At 42.5% G+C, this 22,681-nt stretch overlaps 2 protein-coding genes across 3 annotated transcripts; one reads left to right on the top strand and one right to left on the bottom strand.

Annotated features, from left to right (window-relative positions):
- Window positions 1-154: 154 nt before the first annotated feature.
- LOC115256368 (DNA ligase 1) lies at window positions 155-13,708 on the top strand. Of its 2 annotated transcripts, XM_029854732.2 has the most exons (4): window positions 155-322; window positions 379-510; window positions 771-1,004; window positions 11,273-13,708. In XM_029854732.2, the coding sequence occupies exons 1-4, from the start codon at window positions 300-302 to the stop codon at window positions 13,599-13,601; spliced, it is 2,718 nt and encodes a 905-aa protein (XP_029710592.1). In that variant the 5' UTR covers window positions 155-299; the 3' UTR covers window positions 13,602-13,708. The 2 variants fall into 2 exon arrangements, with proteins under 2 accessions (XP_029710592.1, XP_029710593.1); XM_029854733.2 differs by lacking the exons at window positions 155-322; window positions 379-510 and having other exon boundaries at window positions 517-1,004.
- A 206-nt stretch (window positions 13,709-13,914) lies between these two features.
- Window positions 13,915-15,026, bottom strand: LOC115256369 (uncharacterized). Its single transcript, XM_029854734.2, has one exon. It carries the CDS (start codon window positions 14,947-14,949, stop codon window positions 14,035-14,037), a length of 915 nt encoding a protein of 304 aa, XP_029710594.1. The 5' UTR covers window positions 14,950-15,026; the 3' UTR covers window positions 13,915-14,034.
- Between the last annotated feature and the right edge of the window lie 7,655 nt (window positions 15,027-22,681).

The raw sequence follows: 22,681 nt of genomic DNA, 5'->3' as shown, positions 1-22,681 counted from the left end.
CTTCGTTTTCTGCTGGACACAGTGGACACGGGGCTCCGCGATATGGGACGACGCGACGTTTGTGCCCACGATGCCCATCGATCACGAACGACGTGAAACATTTCATGACGTTTCTCTCATGGCGCAATTTTTGTTGTCCTTCTGTGCGTTGTTGTTTTCATGGTTCGCCGCTGGGTCCCAGGTTCGCCGCGGTGTTTTCGAATCGTGTCGTTTTCTCGCGAGATAAAAACTATTATAAATATTTTATTGCAGTGCTAAATTTAATAAATTACATATATTGCTACAATTTACGGCTGAGAATGTCCCACCAAAAATCGATATTGTAAGTATACCACCTTGTATCTGAAGTAAATGGTTTGATTTTGAATTTTTTTGCAGATCATTTTTCTCCAAAACCAACGTCAAGAAAGCAGATGACGAAGCCGCCACCGGTCAACAGAGCAAGAGCGGTGCGACGAACGGCAAGGAGAAACGCCGATCCGATGAAGCGGACAATAACAATGCGGTTAGGTAAGTCGCTTGTGGCTTTATTATAGATGTGACGAAGTGCGCGTGTGTAATATTGCGGGAATCGACGCCGTCGAACCACCCATAGAAATTATGCTGCGTACGGCTGTGATCTCCGTTATAAATGCCGCGACGCAGTGCCCCGTTCGTGGCCAGCGAATGGTGCATTTGGCGACGCGGGTCTACCCACAGTGTTGGCTAGATAGTAATTGTTATCCGTTGTATTGTTCCGTTCGTTTCTATGCCGGCGGTGCCAAACGTAGCAAGAAAGCGGCAACGACGCCGGTCAAATCCGGAGATGAGGACAGCCCGGTGAAGCGTTCCGGAGGAGCCGGAAGGAAGTCAACCGCCGCAGCATTGTTCGATTCGTCTCCGTCGCCGTCGCCGGAGAAGAAGCCCGTAGGGGATTCGAAGGAAACTTCATTGAGCGTTCCCAAGCGGCGTCGCATAGCTTCATCGTCCAGTGAGGAGGGGGAGAGTTCGCCGAAGAAGGAAAGGTGAGTCACTATTGGAAGAGAGTATATTTAAAACATGTTTGATGAAAGCTCCATGAATTGTGTCACATTTTTGAATAGGTCGTCATACTTTGCAAAACGCTCCCTCCACCTTAAAACGGGGCGTAATTTATGGAGGTTTTCTACGTATCATGTATCAGTCGGCTCCAGAGGCACGTTCTCCTCCATTTGGGAAATTTGTGCCATCGCCATGAACACGAGCCTATTAATCATTTACCTGAGGGAGAAGAGAAGGGAAAAATGATGGGACAGGGGAAAGGACAGGTAAGGGAATAGGATCGTCACACACGCACAAGCGTATCACAATGGGTTCAAACAATGCCCTGAAAAGAACACTGTGATAACGCATTAAGCCTAAAGAGAGCCTATAGCTCTTTACCACAGCGGGTCAAGAAGAACAGAACGTCCTGAAGATTCAGAGATTACCGAGTACGTGGAAACGCAGTTGCGCAAAAACTGGACAGTTACATATCAATCAAATGATACGAAGTTCCATAATCGGATTCACAGCTATCACAGGCAAATGAAACAGCTTGCTGAATATTCGCCATGTGATAACTGAATCGGCAGTGGCCAGTCAATGCTTTGACCAGCATGCTGCAATTCTGCTTTGACAGATTTGTTAGATACTTTGCCACCCCTAGAGATGGCTTGTTTGGCGACATGACTCCAAACTATTCCAGTATTGTCTGGTGCTGAGTGGCAGCCCAGGTGTCAATCTGAAGCTTTACCTAACACTTGGATACCAGAATAGCTGGCTCAGGGCCAATGAAGTCATGTGATGCTTCAGTGCGAGCTAACTCATCAGCCAATTCATTTCCAGCGATGGAAGAATGGCCAGTAGGCCTGTCCACCTTTTTAAAAATGTTCTCTGATTCTCAAGTCCACCCCCATATTTTGATTGGCATCCTAAAAGATGTTAACTGGTCAAAATTTCAGCATCAAATCAATTTTGTGTTTTTCGACTATTTTCGAGCTTCAAAAAATCATTACTACAGTCAGGTCTTTTTTTACGCGGTTTTCATTTACGCGGCCGCGTAAATGAAAACTCCATATAAAAAAAAAATTCATCGTCTTATTTTTGCATGATTCGTCGAGAAATGGTGAGACTTTTTTTACGCGGTTTTTCGAATTTTGAACTGAGTTTTTTTTTACGCGGTACGTATCCCCCGCGTAAAAAAAAACCTGACTACACTGAACTACACTGAAACTACTTACACTGAAACACTACAGTACAGTACACTGAAACTTATTAAAAATTATTTTTTTGCTGCACAAATTGAAAGATATACTTGTTTGCTACAAGTTTTCCAAACATCGTATGCCAATAAAATTAAATGAAACTTATGTAATTATCGCATTTGTAATCAAAAAATCTTAAAAAGTTAATTTTTTGATAGATTTTGTTCTGGAACACCCTAAGGTACGTAACAAGTTGGATGTTTTAAAACGGCATAATATTCTCTAATAATATGTGATTATTTGCTTCTTTGACATCAATGCCGTAGGAGTTAGGCAAAAATTATTAAAATTCGCGAAAGCCAAGTGTGTCCCAAAAACTAGGTTTTCGGGGGCAATTGGGTTGTTTAGTGAATAAAACATTGCTATTTTCTATAGCCTAATCGAAAGAGCTTATTTTTCTGAGTATAACGTGATTTTATTGGATTTCCATACCTTTGTTTTGATGGGTAAATTAACAAAACAGTTTTAATTTTCGTGGATAGAATGACAGTTCAATCGATAAAGTGACAGTTCGACCCGAACAAAAAAATTTCCCCATACAAACTTTAAATGCATTTTAAAAATAGTTCCCGGACTCCAAAAATTATGAAATTTTGGATTTCAGCAAATTTTTGGGCGGAGAATCAGAATATGAAATAATCAGGATACACCTAAAGAACCCAATTACGCATTGGCGCGCAGAAAGTTGAATCGCGTCAACACTGATATTGATGGCCAACACGACCTTGTTTGTTGACATCCGCGATATGGTTAGCCAAGGCAAACTAGGTACAAGAAAACAAAGCTACTACGTTGAGTACAATTTCGCGCAACAGCGCGATTGCCCCCGAAAAGCTAATTTTTTGGACGTTTTTGGCTTTTCCGAATTTTAATATTTTTTGCTTAATTCCTACTGCATTGATGTTGAAGAAGCAAATTACCACAAACCATTCGAGAATGTGATGCCGTTTTAAAATGTTCAGCTTATTACGTGTATTAGTGTTTTTTTTTATTTGATTCAGGATTTAACTATACAGTCATTCATCCTATTACTAAATTAGAGAAAAAGTATCAAATTTTAGATAATAAACCAGAACGTCTAAGAAATTTTACAACTTTGTCTTCTTCTTTTTCAAAGCTAAGGATTTCACATTAATTATCTTTAAGATAGCATTGACTTCTTTGTAATTCATACTTTCTGCAATCCACAAGTATGTGCCGCACTGTCAATACTTCATTACACGTTTCACATATATTTGAGTTTCTACTAAATAGATGTCTCTATGGGTTATGTTCGTGTGCCCTATCCTTAATCTACTTAATGCTCTCTGTTCCGCTGCAGACGACCGATCTATCCATGGTCAAGTGGAGACTTTCACTTGCCGAAGAAAGTTGGAGCATCGGTACCATTCATTTTCCCATTTTTAACGGATAGCTGCTTTACAACTTCGTATGGCATCTTCTCCCGGGATGAGAATTTCCATTATTTCCGCTGCTGTTCCTTGCTTTGCTAGGTTGTCTGCTCTAACGTTTCCTGTAATTCCGACATGTCCTGGTATCCAGCATAGTACAACTCGTTTTGTTAATAGTTCCTTCTCCAACTGTTGAATCCAAGGATGTCTAGATTGTCCCTTTTGAAGCGCTTCCAGTGTGCTTGCTGAGTCCGAAATGATAACCGTTTGTTCGTTTTCATTGACGAGGTTTTGTACAGTGTAGAGCACAGCCATTGCTTCAGCGGAAAAAAAAACTGAGCACTCCTTGGGTAGTCCAATCGAGATATTGATATTATCTGAAGCTCTTCCAAAACCAACGTTTCCAGAGTCTACAGAGCCATCAGTGAAAAATTTTCGGTACTGTTGGTATGAATTGTTGAGCAAATGCCGTTAAATCTGGTTTGCTTTGATTGGTGGTTGCCCAACCTTATAATTATGTTTAACAATCCAATCGATATTAGGTTTCCTATCGTACCAAGATCTTCCAGTTATGCAAGGTAGATGGGCGATACAGGGAATTCGATTGCCAGTAAGGTTTTCATAGGCAAGTCTGGCCCTTCGTATTGAAGGGTAGTTGCGCATGATGTGTGCGGCATCATCATCTTCTTGTTGGTTAGATTCTTGTCTAGGTATCACATAGAAGATTCTCCTTTTCTAGTAGGGGGTTGTGGGGCAAGATGGCCACCCTGTGTTTTAAGCATAAATTCGCAACACAAAAATATTTTCTGCATGGGTTGTGATTATAAACAATGCTTCATGTTTATAATGTGCGAAAAAGTTACTATTTGTTTGAAAAATCTACTATAAAATAGTGTTTGAAGTTTGAGTGTTCAAAAACAGTGTTTTCTTATAGTATCAGATCATCTGATTTTAAGGATTAGTAATGAAATAACATCGTTTTAAAAATTATTTTTAATTTTTAATAGTGTCTATATGTGACTGTTGTTGATCCTGAACAATAAAATTTCAAAGTTTTGAATTGATTATGCCATATAAGAAATGATAAACGTATCGTAATCATTCGGGGCAAGATGGCCACCTGTGGTAAGGCCTATGTCGCCATCCAAAAATCAATCTAAAGCAGCCTCAAAACTGTTATTGATGTTTAAAGATACTGCAAAACCACAGAAAATTGCTTTTTCATATTAGTTGGGGCTGTTAAAATTAACTACGATGTAGATGATACCTAAGAAAAACTTTGAAGTTATTTGCTCTTGAACGGTGATTGGTTTCATTGAATATTTTGGTACAGAGATGGAAAATCGTAGCTAAAACCGCCATAAGAGGGTTCGTTACAAGACGTTGAATTACAGTATAATGCGTGAAAAGAGTAGTAATGTATCTGCAGATAAATCGTTTCGAGAGAAACAAGTTTGAAGAAAAAAATATACCAAATCATAGAACATTTCCAAAGAAATTTCTATCTATTTTATTTCGATCGATCGATCACGATCGATCAATCGATCGATCAATTCTGACTATACATGTCAATGGTTGCTCCTCCGTGATTGATCTGAACTGGTACCAATTGCACTGAGATCCAACTGAATAAGGGGCTGGGACATTCCACTTATTCTCAAAGTGCAATTTTAGCAGCTCATGCATATTTGATCAATAATGGCGCCGGCCAGGTCCTTATAGTCAAGCTGGGAAGGGAAAGGAATGTTAGAGTGTACTGGTTGTTGCTACTAGAGACCGAGAGCACTCTGCGTCCCCACAACCCGCACGGACTGGGGTATTTGTTAGACGGAAAGGATGGGAGATCTGGGAGTCACCGTTGGGTCGGTGATACGATCCATGGATAGGGGTTATTTATAGTGTTCGTGATAGATTGTGTGGTGAATAAGGTGAATAAGGTCAAGCGGCACAGCACGCTTTGGTTGCATAACTTATAGGCGTTATATATACAATGTGCTATGTGTGGAACTTGGAAGGGAGGGAAACGATTTTTTTTTTCAATTCGTTTCTGGTTCTAGCGATGGCTATGAACATATGAATATACATGAGTTGTATATGTAGAGAAGAGAGAGCGAGAGAAAGTAGATAGAAAGATACAAAGTAGGATGAAAAGGACGGGCCAGGGATTGAACCCATGACCTTCTGCATACGAATCAGAAGCGGTAGCCACTAGACCACCAAGCCCGGCGAATTTCTATCAATTTTATTTCAAACATTATCATAAAGATAATGTTGGCAAATACCACACCATCTGTAGGCAAAGCGTTGCGGATGATTCGACCTTGGTTTATTGACCGTTGATTAGGGATTAAAGCACACTAATTGTGAAAATTTAGCTCTGTGGCCGTCTTGCTCCGATGGGGTGGCCATCTTGCCCCATATGGCAAAAATTCTATGTCGAAAGTAACATTTTTCAAATGAATTTATTTTGCATTCGTAGTGCAAAATAAAATGCTTTTTTGTGTTAATAAGATAGAAAAGACATGAAACAAAGGGGGTCAATGTTAAACAGCCATATTTTAATGAAAGTATATGCTTCCAAAGCGCCTAAGCTTAGGGTGGCCATCTTGTCCCTGAACCCCCTAAACGAATAGATTTCGATGCAGTCTGCTGGATTACTAAATAAGAAAAAGGTAATTGTCCAGATTCTGCCATTATAGATTCGATTGGACTTGAGCGAAATACCCCACATGCTTCACGTACTCCGGCGTTATATAGAGGTTGTAGCATTTTCATATTGGTTGAACTGCCCCTATTAACCAATGCTATTCCAAATAGTAGCTTTGGAAGAAGGACAGTGTTGTTGATTTGTAATAGTGTTTTTCTGGTTCCTCCACCCATACGGTTTCCTATTGCTTTAAGAAAATTTATTGATGTTTGTTTCGTACTTCAGCTACATGTCTCTTAAAATTCAAGCGACTGTCGAAAAATACTCCAAGAATTCTAGCATATTTTACTTCAGTGATGGATTCATGATTCATGATCAAATCAGGTGTTTTCGTTTTTTTTTGCAGATATGCATGAATCTGTTTTTTTCGCTGGATATGGTTAAACCGATTCGTGCGCTCCATTTTTCAAGCGCTTTGGCAGCTTTTCGCAGTCTTTTCCTAACTGCTCTAGGTGTATGTCCTTTTACGACTACTATAACACCGTCAGCATATACAAACATTCTTGGAGCAGAAATAAATGGTGACTAGACGAGTCGGAGGTTTCAACAAAACTATATTTAACTCTAACAATATTTGCATGGCATACTTATACTAGTGATCGTACTTGCTTCAATGCTTGCTTCTCGAACACTCCTCCTCAAGTGCGATATATTGTATACCAAGAGATTCCCTCAGCATTCCGTGTTTGATGCGCGCCAAGGGTTTTGTCAGGATATCAGCTTTCATAAATTCGGTTGGGCAGTACTTTACCTTCAATGTTCCATTGTTGCAAATGTCACGAATGAAGTTGAATTTCGTATCAATATGCTTCGTACGTTGGGATTCTCCTTCAGCTTGCAGCAGACTAATATAACTCTGGTTGTCTTCCTTGATCGTAACCGGTTTTTGAATCTTCTCACCCAAGTCCGCCAAAAGTTTCAACAGCCACATCAGCTCCTTGCTCGCTTCAGAAATCGCCACATACTCGGCTTCTGTCGAAGATAGTGTCACGCATTGTTGTTTACGAGCTGTCCACGATATCGATCCTTTCCCAAGTTGAAACACGAAGCCGGTGTTGGATTTACGGTCGGTCTTATCTCCTGCCCAATCCGCGTCAGCGTATCCTATCAGGTCTCCAGCTCCTCCGAGTGTCAACTTCATGTCAGCAGTCGAATACAAATATCGCAACGTACGTTTCGCTTCTGTCCAGTCCGCTTTGGTTGGTTTGCTAACCTTTCGTCCAAGAATTGACGCACTTATAGCGATGTCGGGTCTGCAACTTGTGGTATCCTGATGTGAGTGTGTGAGAGTGACGAGTCAGTCGCCAAATAAAGCAAAGCTCCGATCAAACTCATGTACTTCTCTCTCGTCGGTAGTATCTCCTCCTCGATAATAAATGGTGACTAGACGAGTCGGAGGTTTCAACAAAACTATATTTAACTCTAACAATATTTGCATGGCATACTTAAATACTAGTGATCGTACTTGCTTCAATGCTTGCTTCTCGAACAAACATTTCAATTTCTTTGGGTGCGTCATTGAAAATCGTCTCCATTAATACGAGAAATAGTGTCACTGATAATGTAGATCCCTGCGGCACTCCTGTCTGTTGAACACGCTTGGATGACAAGGTGTCCCCAACCGCAACACGAAAGCACCGGTCAGTCAAAAAGCTTCGTACGAAATTTAGCATTCTTCCTCGGATTCCCTAGCCATCCAATATTGATATAATTTTATCCCTATTAGCTGTATCATACGCCTTTGTGATATCGATCATGAGAATTTCGCAGTGATCCTTACCTTGCTATCCACTACGTTTCGTATCGATTCTTCTAATGCTGCCAAATATAGATCGACCCCTCGACCCTTACGGAAGGCGAATTGGTGTTTATTCAACCGTTGGTGTTTTTCCAGAGCTTCCACGAGTCGTCTATTTACCATGCGCTCGACAGTCTTGCCTAAGCAACCGAGCAAAGTTATTGGACGCTGATTTCTCAGGACTTTTGGGTCCTTGCCTAACTTGGGAATCGGTATGACAATTCTTTCTTTCCAAATCTGTGGTATTTCACCTGTTCTCCAAATACAGTTGATCGTGTCGAGTAGTTGCATTTTAACTCGTATAGGTAGATGACATAGCATTGGATAGCTAATGTTGTCAATTCCTACAGATTTACTACCAGCTTTACTGCCCCCACTCGCATAAAAGTCCCATATGAATAGGAAACCCAGCAAAGATGGGACTGTTATGCGAGTGGGGGCAGTTTATCTAACGCCCATAATAACTCATCAATTGTGAAGTCTTCGTTGAAGCCATTAATCGTTGTTTTGTCACCTGAATGATTCGATTGACTTTCGATTGTTTCCTCGGTTTCCTCGGATAAGCTGGAAACTTGCTGAAAGAAATCGGCTAGTTGGTCTGCAATACTCCCTGGTTCAGTGACTGTTTCATCGCCGATTTTCAAAACGCGGTTGTGGCTTCGTCGTTTACTGCAGAAGGCATTAAAGCGTTGCCACATTTCGTTGCTGGATGTTTGGGGTTAAAACTGGCTGCAAACGATTCCCATGAGGTCTTTTTCGCGCATTCAACTATTTTTCTTGATTCATGTCGGGCTAGTTTGAAGTCTGTTAAAGCTGCTGCTTTTCGTGGATTATCATTCTTCAAGCGTCTTAGCACAGAGTGTCTGTGTTCAAAATTAGCTATCGGAGTTCAAAATTAGCTATCGGATAATTTTGATTTTTTTCCAGAATCTTTCTAATTTCATGTAGAACAGCCCGATCTTTCCCAAAATTGGATCATTGATACACAACTAGTTTATCAACTTACAGTGAAATTTTTAGATTTTTCGATAGACTTTTCAAAAAGTTACAGCTATTTGACCATTTTTTGAAAAGTGAATATTTTACATGTCCCGATCATTTTGTCTATCCCCCGTACATGGGAGTCATAGGGAAATCCGTGGGATCGTTTTGCTCAAAGTTGCTCAACGTCAACCGTTTCGGTGGTGGGCTCCAGATCTGCTGGACACATTCTTTGGATTTCAGGAGCTGTTTGTTTAGAGTTGTTTCCGTGATTCTGCCGTTTGGGATAACCGTTGTGTTTTCCTGTTTCTGTTGTCTGGTCCATCTCAATTGGATCTGTTTGTTTCGGTTGTTTCGTCTTCTGAAGTGATTCGGGTTGGTTGCGAACCTTTTTAGCGAGCATTGCTATGTATGTTTTCATGCTGTCCATCTTCTTCGACATGTTTTGGATCTCTTGTGATTTTTCATTAACGCTGGCAATCAGCTCTTTAATCTGCCTGTTCTCAATGGATTCCATCAATGCGTTATATCTGGATGCACTCATTGAGGGTTGAGCTGCAGCTTCTGCATAACTGTTGCCGTTTTGAAGTCTTCTACGAGCTCACTCAAATGCCCGAATCGATAGCATACATAACATTGTAGTGGGTTTGGGTAGAACGGTTTCGTGGCGACGCAAGTTAGTCCAACTTCCACATGCTCAGGATACGTCGTGCTGTTGAACGACAGGATTAACGCTGGAGTACTCACTTTTATCCTATCAACGATTCGAGTGATGCGATTAACCCCAATTACTCCCTGAGGCGTCAGAGCATCTTGAATATCCTGTTCTGTAATATGCAACAATTCTGTTGTTGATAGATACACATGCTCTAATTCAATTTGGGATGCAGCGCGATGCAGATTGGCCTTCCGTCGGATAGTTCAGTGAGACCAATGAGTTTTTCAGCGTGAACTGGATTACGTACTTCGATCGTGTATTGCGTTCTTTGTACATCGCTGCGTGCTGATTCAACAGACCCTCCAATAACAGCTTCAACAACAAAAGTAACAAAAACAGCTTCAGCTAGGGTAGAAGCTTCAGTTTTGGCCAGTCCGGAGTTTTGGCCATAGTGCGGTATTGAGCCTGTTGCGATCTAAATCGGCGTAAATTAATTTTTACCTAGTAGATCCTAATACAATATGATGATTACAGCTGTGAAAACCACACATTTTGATTAAAAACTGGAAGAAAAAAATATATTTCTTAAAAAAATCAGCTCCTATATATCTATTTTGGCCAGGGTGCTTCTAATTTGGCCACTCCCATAAGAAATACACGTGATTGGCCAAAATAGAAACCAAACTTAAGAATATGGCCAAAACTGCGGCAGAGCTTCTATTTTGGCCAGTGCCACTTTTAATACAAAAATCAAGTATTGATTTCTGCATTTTTCCTTCAAAACATAGATTGAAATCTTTCATTTGACTCATTGGTTGTTTTCATAGGATTATTGGTTATTTTTATAAAAATGATTTCCCTTAGACTGACCAAAACCGGCGCCCACACCCTACTGCTTTTTTACCCGATCTGCAGTCCGATTTGGGATAGGAATCGTCTAGATTCGGCTTCGAGATGGTCAGTGGGTGCAGAAGCAGCTTTCGAATCTATGGAAGACCCGGAAATTTGTAAAAAGTGTGTGCTGGCAAAGGTGCCGAAAAGTAGCACTTTTCGGTACACTTGCATTAGTGGTGAAAAGTAGGCCATTTCAGCACACTTCAGACAATTGAAAAGTGGATCTTTTTATAACGTAATTACAAAAAAGTGATTTCTACGATTATACGATTATCTAACGAAAAATTTAGATATATAGTTGATGTGTCACACATTAACTGAGATTTCAAACTGTATGACCTTTCAATACTCTAATATCACAGCTGACTAGTATATCTGAGAGTCGTGGTAGAAAACAGAGAAATGCGATTTATATTCAGAAAGTTATAGGGACCCATCCTGCCCCCACTTACCATATATTCTTCCCTATCCAAGGCCTAGTATAGAGGTTTCAGCGACCGGCTGGTAACTTCTTAAAAAGAAAAAAAAATGCTTTAATATAGTATTTAAACTTTTTCATACATTTTATTTTATTTCCAGTCCGGCAAAACCGAAAGAGGAAAAACCCGTCAAGCAGGAAAAGACTAGTCCGGAAACCAAAACCAAGCCGGAATCGAAGTCCAAGAAAACGGTAGAGGATAAGAAGTCTCCCAAGACATCGTCCAAAAAAAGTTCTCCTAAAGACAAGAAACCTCCCAAACAGGAAAAATCACCCAGCAGCAAAGATGTTGAAACGACGAAGGAAGTCAAAAAGGAAAGCGAATCACCGAAAAAGGTGGAATCGAAACCGGTCGACGTGAAGGACAAAACTACGAACGTGATGAGTTTCTTCACCAGTGCCAGTGGTAAAAAAGACGCCAGTTCCGGTGGCAGCAGCGGTTCCAAAGTCGATGGCGCCGACTACAATCCGGGCAAGAAGAACTACCACCCGATCAACGACGCCTTCTGGAAGAAGGGAGAAAAGGTGCCGTACTTGGCCCTGGCCAGGACATTCCAGATCATAGAAGAAACCAGCGGTCGGCTGCGGATGATGGAGATCTTGAGCAACTACTTTCGGTCGGTGATTTTGCTCAGCCCGAACGACTTGCTGGCGAGCGTTTATCTAAGTCTGAACCAGCTGGCTCCGGCCTATGAGGGCGTTGAGCTGGGAATTGCCGAGCACACGCTGATGAAGGCCATTGCCCAGAGCACGGGGCGGAGTTTGGCGCAGATAAAGACTGATGCGCAGAATACGGGCGATTTGGGGCTGGTGGCAGAGCAGTCCAAGAGCAGCCAGCGGATGATGTTCCGTCCGGCGCCGCATTCGGTGGATGGGGTATTTGGAAAGCTGAAGGAGATTGCCAAGATGACGGGGACCGCTTCGATGGCCAAGAAGATGGACAAGATCCAGTCGATGTTTGTGGCGTGTCGGCACTCGGAAGCTCGGTTTATCATTCGGTCGCTGGCGGGGAAATTGCGGATAGGTTTGGCGGAGCAATCGTTGCTTCAGGCTTTGGCGCAAGCGTGTGCCATGACTCCGCCGCATCAGGGCGATAGTAAGGAACCGATCGTGAACGCGTTGAGCAAGTGCAGTGAAGCCACGGCCAAGGCCAAAGTGGACGATATTGCCATGATTTTGAAAACGGTCTACTGCCAGTGCCCGAACTACAACCAAATTGTGCCGGTTCTGCTGGAACATGGTATAGATCATCTGCTGGAGAAGTGTCCGATGATGCCGGGAACTCCGCTGAAGCCTATGTTGGCGCATCCCACGAAGGGAGTCCAGGAAGTGCTGGAGCGATTTGACGGAATTGATTTTACCTGCGAGTGGAAGTACGATGGGGAACGAGCTCAAATCCACCTGCTGGAGGATGGCAGTGTTAATATCTACAGCCGGAACCAGGAGAACAACACCAGTAAGTATCCGGATATTATTGCACGGTTAGATCGCACTCGCAAGGAATCAGTGACCAGCGCTATCTTGGATTGTGAAGCTGTTGCTTGGGATCAGGACAAAAAGCAGATCCTACCCTTCCAGATCCTTAGTACCCGAAAGCGGAAGGATGCCAACGAAGCTGATATTAAGGTGCAGGTGTGCGTCTACATGTTTGATCTGCTCTATCTAAACGGAAAGCCTCTCGTGGAGCGGCCATTCATAGAACGGCGAGAACTGATGTACAAGAACTTCAACGAGTTTGAAGGCGAATGGAAGTACGCCACCCGTCTGGATACCGGCGACATCGATGAGCTCCAGCGCTTCCTGGACGAAGCTATTAAAGGCAACTGTGAAGGCCTCATGGTCAAGACCCTCCAGAAGGAAGCCACCTACGAAATCGCCAAACGTTCGCGAAACTGGCTCAAGCTCAAGAAGGATTACCTCTCGGGTGTCGGAGATTCTCTGGACCTAGTCGTGATCGGCGGCTACAAGGGCAGGGGCAAGCGAACCGGAACCTACGGTGGTTTCCTCCTCGCTTGCTACGACGAAGAAAACGAAGAATACCAGAGCATCTGCAAGATCGGAACCGGATTCTCCGACGAGGACCTCCAGACGCACACGGACTTCTTCAAGGACAAAATCATTCCCCGGGCCAAGAACTACTACCGCTACGATTCATCACACGAGCCGGACGACTGGTTCGAACCGGCCCAGGTCTGGGAGGTGCTCTGTGCCGATCTTTCGCTCAGTCCGGTGCACCGGGCGGCCCAGGGTATCATCGACCCGGAGAAGGGCATTTCGTTGCGATTCCCGAGGTTCATCAAGATCCGGGACGATAAGGGAACCACGGACGCCACCTCGGCCAAACAGGTTGCCGATATGTACTCGAATCAGGACCAGATCAAGAACCAGCAGCAGAACAACCAGCGGGACCCCGAGGAGGACTTCTACTAGAAACTCTAAGGTTAGATGTTACGTTTACTATGCATAACTTTTCGTTTGTTTTTGAACCGTTACAATTGAACAATTGTGAAATTATACAATAACTTCTTTGAGACGTAGATTGATACTCTTATACTTATTGGGCTACAGTTTGAAGAATCCTTCGCCATTTGACCCGGTCCTGGTCCAATCGCCTCGACTCTCGAGCACCTTTGGACGTCACGAAGTCGTGTCCCAACTACATCATGAATTCAATAAGACCACCCGAACCAGGGAAAATTTTCTATAAGTTTTCTAAGACAGTAAATTATATAACAACACGATATTCAGGATTATTCCTCTTTTATTTCCTAAATCTACCAAATCTATGCGACTCGTGAATCCACAATTTACAATATTATTTACTTAACCTACAAAAGCCAATCAAAATGGCGCGTACCCTCCATTAGCATTGGTACAAATGGGAAATGTTCGCCCAGATAAAGTTGGAATTATCCTCCTGGCTGGTGTTCTCCGGTCCCCAGCAGTCCGGACGCGGGTACGGATTGCGCCGATCCAGATAGTAGCTGCTCGGTGCGTGCATGACAAACTCCATGCAGCTCAACTTGCGCGGTATGTCCTCCTCCAGTCCGATCAGATACGTCGCAGGATCAAAGCGCTGCTTCGGCGGCGGACTCGACGTCGTCGGAATTAACCAGGTGATATACGCCGACTTCTCGCAGTACGAATCGATCTGCAGTCCGTGGATCTGGGCGTAATACACGTTATCCTTGGCGTCCATCAGCGACACGATGTCCCCGATCTGATAGTAAATGTTATTGTGGAACAACGTCTCCACGGTGCGGGTCGTCACCGTAATCGCCGGGGCCTTCATCGGGTTTTTCTTAAAGATGAACCTTCGCGATCTTCCACCTTTTCCGCCGTTGCCCCCTGAACCACCTCCTCCTCCCTTCCGCGCACTTCGCACATTCTTCCGCAGCTTCCGCGGACTCATCGATGGCAACGGACGCTCCTTCACATCCGCATTGGAATCCTTATCGTCCTTCTCATCCGGTTCCTCCTTGGTCTCATCGACGTCCTTCTTTTCCTCCTTCACCTCTTCCTTCCCCGGTTCCTCACCGGGCGCTTGACCCTGCAAAACCGTTTCCACCCCCTCCGGTTTGATCACCGGCGTTTGCACCGGTGGCGGTACCGGAGGTTTCGCCTGTATCTCCTTCAGTTCCCGCTCGAGTTCGAGCTGTTCCTTTTCCTGGCGTTCGTGGCACGGGATGCACAACGTGACGCCTTTTTCCACCGTGTGCCACTTCTCCGATGTGCCAATTTGGCAGTGGGAACACTTGGGGGCCAATTTGGGACCCATGGCAGCGAGATTACTACGAAGAAGCTTTCCACAAATTGAAAACTGCACTCCGCGACGGAAATTGAACCACCAATCATCAAACGTAAATATAAACATCGCCCAGGTAAAAGGACGCCAAAACAACCCGGTAAACAAAACAGTCAAAAGGCGATACAAGATTTTTATAGCACGAGGAAACACGGAAAATCAATGGCTAGGGTAACGGGCCACTTGGGCAGTGGCCGGTATTTTGGGCACTTTTCGACATTGTGGATTTACCGGCTACTTGTGTTCCACCGGTCACTTAAGTCAGGCCAAATATGTCTAAAGGACCTATCTGCAGAAGAGAGGCTTTCTTTGGTTTCCCTCTCTTTCGTTAATATTCTCAATTTAGTTGAAAATCGGAGTTTTTGACTAGCGAAGTTGGATTTTTCTCCAAATCCATGCGTCGGACCTAACTTCGGAAGTGGTGCGCTGTATGGTAAACCCACCGACGAACCGACGTGCCAGCTAGTGCAAAGGTTCATGAAATTCTCGTCCAAAATTTTAAAATAAAAACCGTTGAAAACCAGCGCCATCTGTTGATTTTGGTTCAGAACTATTTTGGCCGAAATATTTCGAACACTCTTAAATAATGCCACCCATAGGTGTGCTGGAAATAACAGATTTTTCAAACATTGGATAATGCTGTTTATTTCATAATAATTACTAAAATTTCTCATGATAAACTAAGAAAAGATAGGATTCACGAACTATGTTCAAAACAAAACTTTTTAGGAGCGTAAAAGACTCAATAATCTTACAGAATTTCATGTTTTATTTGGTTTAAACGTAGAGTGTTTGTTTGTATTCCGCGGCGTCGCCGTCGTCGGTGGTCATGCCTTCGTCATACCGCAGCCACTCTGCTGATTTTTATCAGAACACAATTTCATATCTTTATTTCCCGAAAGCACAATTTATTATTAGGCCTAATTCATATAAGTATTGACTTTTGTGGGAGATTTTCTTTTTTTTTAATAAAAGTTGAAATAGTAGTCAGCCCAGTCAGCAACACTAAAACGGCAGCAGGAGCAGCATCATCGTCTCGACGCTTACATAAACCGATGGCAATGTAGTGTGCTGATGGTAACAGCCACCAATGTTAAATTCTTAAGTATCCCGTACTTGCCGTAATGCTCCATTCTGAGGCAACGCGAAGCTACTTCTTCTTTTTTCTGGCCAACTAGCACCGTTCGGCGCCAGTTGTGTTTTACGTCGGCTGGGTCTAGGAGCTAAGCCTTAAATTCCGACGCCCAGGGAAACAGCCACCACACCTGAGGACCCTACATATCGAACCCATCAACACATGGGCCGGGACCTACGGCTTTACTTCCTATCCGAGGGAAGGCGTGATCACGGATTTTATGTCTCAGAAAATCCCATCGGCGTCGACGGGAATTGAACCCCGACCGACTGGGGTGAGAGGTAACCACGCTTACCACTACACCACCGACGCCGACAACGCGAAGCTACAGATTGACAATGAGCCATTTTACGAAGTGACAACAATGTTGATGATGATATTGGTTTTCACGGGTTATTGGACACAACCTCCTGTCAAAATTCATTCATAAAATCGGCTCGTAAAATAGACTACTGGCCATCACGTGTTTTTGTTTACACAGCGTTTGATCAAGGCGCCGCGACGCCGGCTGTATAAATGTCATGACGGGCTAAACGTCACTTTCAATTTGACACTAGCGATCACTGCAATTTGAATTTACCGTGTAATGTTTTCGGTCAAGTCTCGGAATCGAGTGGCACGTCGGTTTAGTCGGTGGTAAACCTGCTCCGCTATACAGCGCACCACTTCCAAAGTTAGGTCTGACGCACGGATTTGGAGAAAAATCCAACTTCGCTAGTCGAAAATTCCGGGATTCAACTGCACGGACAATATCTCAGCTGTTTATTTGTATTATGTTTGTCTCCTTGCATTGAACGATGGTCAAAACAATCGTCTTTTGATTTGAAACTGGAAAAATAGTTGAAAAGTGTACCATTAAAATGCAATAATTGAAAGAGAAAGTGAACAAAGATGCAGATAGGGCCTATTGAAATGTTTGGCCTGAAGTAGTCGTTCCATAGCCGTTTTCATATTAAAGTTAACTTAATTGTAAAAAATGAATGTTAGGGTTCGTTCAAATATTACGTAACGCTAAGGGGGGAGGGTGGGGGTCTAGCGGTGTGTTACGCTTCATACAAAATTTAAAAAATTCCCATACAAAAGTTGTTACGTGGGTGAGGGAGGGGGTCTAAATTTGTAAAATTTTGCGTTACGTAATATTTGAATGAACCCTTATTGAGTGGCTATAGTGGCAACGAGGAATAGCGCATTTAAAAATGTTTAAGCTCATTTTTAAGTTACTCTTTTTATAAAACGGCTACTTTGGAGGCCATACTGAAGTGACCGGTAGAATACAAGTAACCGGCAAATCCACAATATAACTCAGTCAATTCCAAGCCAATTAACTTGTAATTTTGTACTCGGCTAGATACTACACGTATCTCATGGCGTTCAAAAATTGTGTCAATTGCCGAGATGGTTCCACTTTCCTATTTTTAATTCCGCAAAGTTTGAAATCAAAATCCAACGAACTTCAAAATTTGTCAAAACTTTCATCAAAACTTTGACAAGAAAATGACACTATCAGATGATTGGGATGATTGTTCTCGACTATACTGTACTCGACTACATCGCTAGCAGTTGAGGACGTCTTCTTTATTAAATCTAGGTAAATCCAGATTACAATTTGCCACAACATTGACCCTAACCTCTTTGTGCTCTTACCGACATGTTCGGGTACGTGTGGCGATGGTCAATTATGTTTGTATTTATTTATACCTACGGCTAGACCCACGGTTGCACTTCCACTCAAAATAGTGTTCTGAGGGTGGAGTGCTAGAGTAGGTATAATAAATACATCATTCACCATCGTCACATGCTTGATCACATGTACCGAACATGTCGGTAAGAGCACAAAGAGATCAGGGCAAGGATCAGGGAGTTCCTTGGGGTATCTAGATTGTTTCATAATCGGAATCTACATCCAAACATTAGTCGAAATCCAAAATTTCATAATGTTTGGTGACCGCGACCGGGAACTATTTTTAAAATGCATACAAAGTTTGCATGGCGAAAACTTTTAGTTGGGGTCAACTGTCATTTTATCGACTGAACTGCCACTCTACCAACGAAAATTAAAACTGTTTTGTTTATTTAACAATCAAAACAAGTAAATTGAAAGGCAATAAAATCACATTAGGTAATATGAATAAAGTTGAGTAAATACTCTTTACTTAATCTATGTGAAGCCGTGGAGCAAATCTCTGTGAATCTTCACAGAGATTTGAGTAAAGCTTAGCTTAGCTTAGCTTAGACTGACTGCACATATCTATGGTTGCTACTCCGTGATTGACCCGAACCAATGACAGTTGCACAATGAATCAACTGAATAATTGACTGGGAGTGGTCAACATTCTCACTGTGCACGCTTCAGAGGCTCTCTTTAACAGTACAATAACGGCGCCTGCCACGTCCTTGCAGTCAGGTTGGAAGAGTGAAGGAATGTTAATAGCATCCTTTGTTATGTGAAAGGCTGCAGGAAGGAGTGATTGTTAGTAGGGCAGGTATCGTTGGGTCAGGATTCACTTTGATAAGTAATATGACCTTTTGAAGTTGCAGTATGTCGTACAGACTGCAGTGATGTTGTTCGCTTCACGCGTAAAGCAAACAACCAACCACCCTCGTCAGGTGGTTGCTCAATATTTACTACAAATGAAGCAACAAAATATGCAGACGGAAGTGCTATTGTTCTCATCACGCGGAAAGCAAACAATCGACCACCCACGTCAGGTGATCGCTTAATATTTACTATTAAAGACGCGACAACATATACAAATTTAAGCGCTATTGATCACTCCGCGCGGAAAGCAAACAGTCACCCGCGTCAGGTGGACACTCAAGATTTACAACAAAAGACGTGACAAAACATGCAATCTGATACGCTATTGCTCGCTTCACGCGGAAAGCAAACAATCGACCACTCACGTAAGGTGATCGCTCAATATTTATTCATAAAAATATTGTTCGTGAAGTTAAAATCGGAATTTTTGACACGCGAAAATCGATGTTTCTCCTAAACCGTGTGTCGGACGTACGTCGGGCACAGTGCGCTGGATAGAGGGCCAGATCCGCTGTCCTGCGCACTACGTCCGACGTTAGGTTTCACGTATGAATTTTGAGAAAATGTGATTGTCGGGTGTGGGGAAACTTCGGGTTTCAACCGCGACGACAATACATACAACAATTATACATGGACAGATACATAGAAAAACAGTATGTCGTTAAGAGATTGCACAAAAAAATGAAATTTAATAAAAAGAAGAGATAATTTGTAAGATGCCATCTCAAACAGTGAATTGTAAAGAGGACATTATAAATATATGGTATAAAATTGAATTAAATAATAATTCATGTAGAATCTATAGAAAGAGAATAACAAGGAACAAACTCACCGGATAATCGCCTGCCATCAATCGAACTAAAAATGCGAAACGAAAAAATAAATCGGAGCACCGAAAGCAACGCCCGCGCGAATCCCGCCTCCAGCTGCCGAGCCGTCACTACACACACTGACTCTCTTCACAGAGATTTGAGTAAAGAGTATTTACTCAGCTTTATTCATATGGCCTATTATACTCAAAAAATAGGCTCTTTCGATTTGGTTATAGAAAATAGCAATACTTTATTTACTAAACAACCCAATTGTATGTACTATGAATTTACCTTGATTAATACAATGTTGTTCGCTAGCGACTTATTAGATGGGCTGTCCCGGTGGTTGGAAGTTTGCTCGTTGGAGCAAAATTTAACTAAAAAATCTCAATCAATACGGATTTCCTACTATGCTACACATCTACCAATGTGACGCTTGCTTCTGTGTGCGAAAAATCAGTAAATAGTGAATTGCCAAAATATTGTATAACGAATAGCTGCTATCCACTTATCCACGAGCGGTGGGCATATCCAACCGGTTCTCATTTTGACGTTTCTTGGGGGAAAGTCAAACAGTTGCATTCTCCTCCTCACCCCTTCACCCACCGTTCGGTGGGGCCAACCGTTTGCCATCTCCAAGAAACGTCAAAATTCGAATCGGTTTTCTGTGCCCGCCGCGGCCATTACCGCTCGTGGATAAGTGGATAGGCGAACTTCTCACAGCGGAACACATCATTCGAAAAGATATTCGGTAGCAGTTGTGCACAATGATGACCGCTTTGGAGCCTACCAAATATTTTTTTTTTCGGGAAAAGCTTTTTATTTCAAGAAATTCGAGTTTAGATGCTTTTCACCATACAAAAAAATGATTTTACTTCTGCTGACAACTGTGAACGCGCTCCATGCAGATAAACCATTCCATTCGAACGAAAAAAAAAACACGGGAATATCGTACCGATAAAAAAACAAAGCTGTATCCACTTATCCGCGAGCGGTAATGGCGGCGGCGGGCATAAATAACCGATTCGAATTTTGACGTTTCTTGGGGATCGCAATCGGTTGGCGCCACCGAACGGTGGGTGAAGGGGTGAGGAGGAGAATGAAACTGTTTTGACTTTCCCCCAAGAAACGTCAAAATCCGAACCGGTTGGTTATGCCCGCCGCTGCCATTGCCGCTCGTGGATAAGTGGATTAGGTGCTGCGCTACGATAAAAATCTGTACGATAGTCTCCTCCTCAACAGTGCTGAAAATTTCATTTCGTCATATCTAAATTCAACCACCTACAGCTCACTTTAGAAGCTGAACCTGAGAATATGGTGTAGTGTGATGAATCGGCAAAGTTAAATAAACGTCCACGCGGATGTTTATATCATAACAATCAAACAGGCTATGCACTTTGTGTGGCCTGCTTAATCGTGCAACTAAGCACAACAGAATAAACCATACGCCACCGAGCGTTGGTCGGTTGCCACGAAAAGCAAATTGAATAAATCATTCTGGTTCCGAGCCCAACAGCTAACGGGTGTACACTTTACTCTGAAGAGAACTCCAAATTAGTACGTGGCTACCTAAGACAGGTTTTGCCTTCTCCGCAGCAAAAGTGTGAAAGTGATACAGTTCGGTAAAGTGTATTCCAATCACATTTGAAAATGGGTTGGTTTTCAAGTGACGAGATCGTCACTACGAATCAAATGGGACCCAGTGAAGAACACCATCAAACCCAAGCGGTGGCGCTTTGCATTTTAACAGTTATCGCGGGTGCGTACGTGCTAATAAAACTACTACTGAAGTTGCACAAATCACACACGGAACGGCTGGCAGAAAGAGCCGCTCGACGAGCCGCTGCCCATCCAATCTAACAGTTATAAGGAAGTGTCGAACTTTACTGTACTGTGTGGAGTAGTTGAAATAAATAATAACATTTTTATTGGAAACATTAAGTGCAAGTGACTAAGTAACTATACAATGACGGAACACAAGATAAACAGTTTAGTGTTCACATTGTGTTACACACAAATCAGCAGCAGCAGCGATCTCCAACGGAATGCAAACGAACACCAGGAGTTCGATTGTGGAACTTCGAGATGACATAGTGGACATACTCATGTGGAAAATCGAACACTACTAGAGGCAGTGCAGACGAAGAAACAACATAACAAACGGGTCATCCGGCAACATGGAGCCGACCCCAACAAGGGCGCAACATGGAGCGACCCCAACGTAGCTTCGTCGTTGCTGCTGAGACTTGCAGATGATATACTAGCGTGAGTGATGATTTAATTTAATAGTTAAAAATAAATAAGTACCGAAACATTTTAGTTAAAATGGTGTATTCAAGTGGTGTTTGACATTGTAATATTCAAAAATGTGTGACTTACTGAAAGATCTTGTTTGAAAGTAAATTACCAAATCTCATAAATCCTGTACGAGAATTAATTATCCGGAAGCCTAACAGTGACCTCATCCGATTTTAAAAAGAAGAGAGTTAAATGGAAAAAAATGTTGTCAAAAATATAGAACAACTTGCACTTACTTTGAGAAATCTGAGGAAGGCACCAAACAGGAAATTTTTGAGGAAAACACTAGTAGACAAGTTAGTAAAGGCTCGTAATCTTTATGAAGCAAATTTATACCTCTTAGACGAATTCGAATGTTCTAATCAAAAAATCCTCTTAAGAAAATCCAGAGATATTTTTAGTGAAATTAAAATTTTTATCGACGTGCGACTTGATAAGGCCAAACATCTCATACGTTTTAAAACAATTGTAAAACTTATCATTATTGTCGAAAAATTATACCGCAATAACAAGATGACAACTCCGAAGGTGGACCTTAAACTTGGAACCGCAGTGGTCCAAGTTTATGATGGAAGCCAAGAAGGCCTGAGTCCATTTATTGACTCAGTTGGCTTATTCGTAGACACGGTCAAAGCGGAATTTGTAACGGCAACAGCAGCTCAAAAAACAGCCGCAGATGTTACCGTTAAAAAATTCGTGATGACCAGACTAATTGGAAAAGCGAGATCGGCCGTAGGCGAGAACCCGGCAGATCTCGATGAAATATTAAACCACTTAAAAAATAGATGCGGTCTGGCAACGTCTTCAGACGTATATGTTTCGAAATTAGGAGCATTGAAACAATCTGGTGATGTCAACAAATTCACCACGGAGGTCGAAAATTTGACCTTCCTTTCACGGAGCAAATTCCGGTTGATGTGG

The sequence above is a fragment of the Aedes albopictus genome, chromosome 1, assembly GCF_035046485.1.
Source record: "Aedes albopictus strain Foshan chromosome 1, AalbF5, whole genome shotgun sequence".
NCBI classification, from domain to species: domain Eukaryota; kingdom Metazoa; phylum Arthropoda; class Insecta; order Diptera; family Culicidae; genus Aedes; species Aedes albopictus.
Note: the sequence above shows the minus strand (reverse complement) of the source record. Positions and strands in the feature narration are given on the sequence as shown.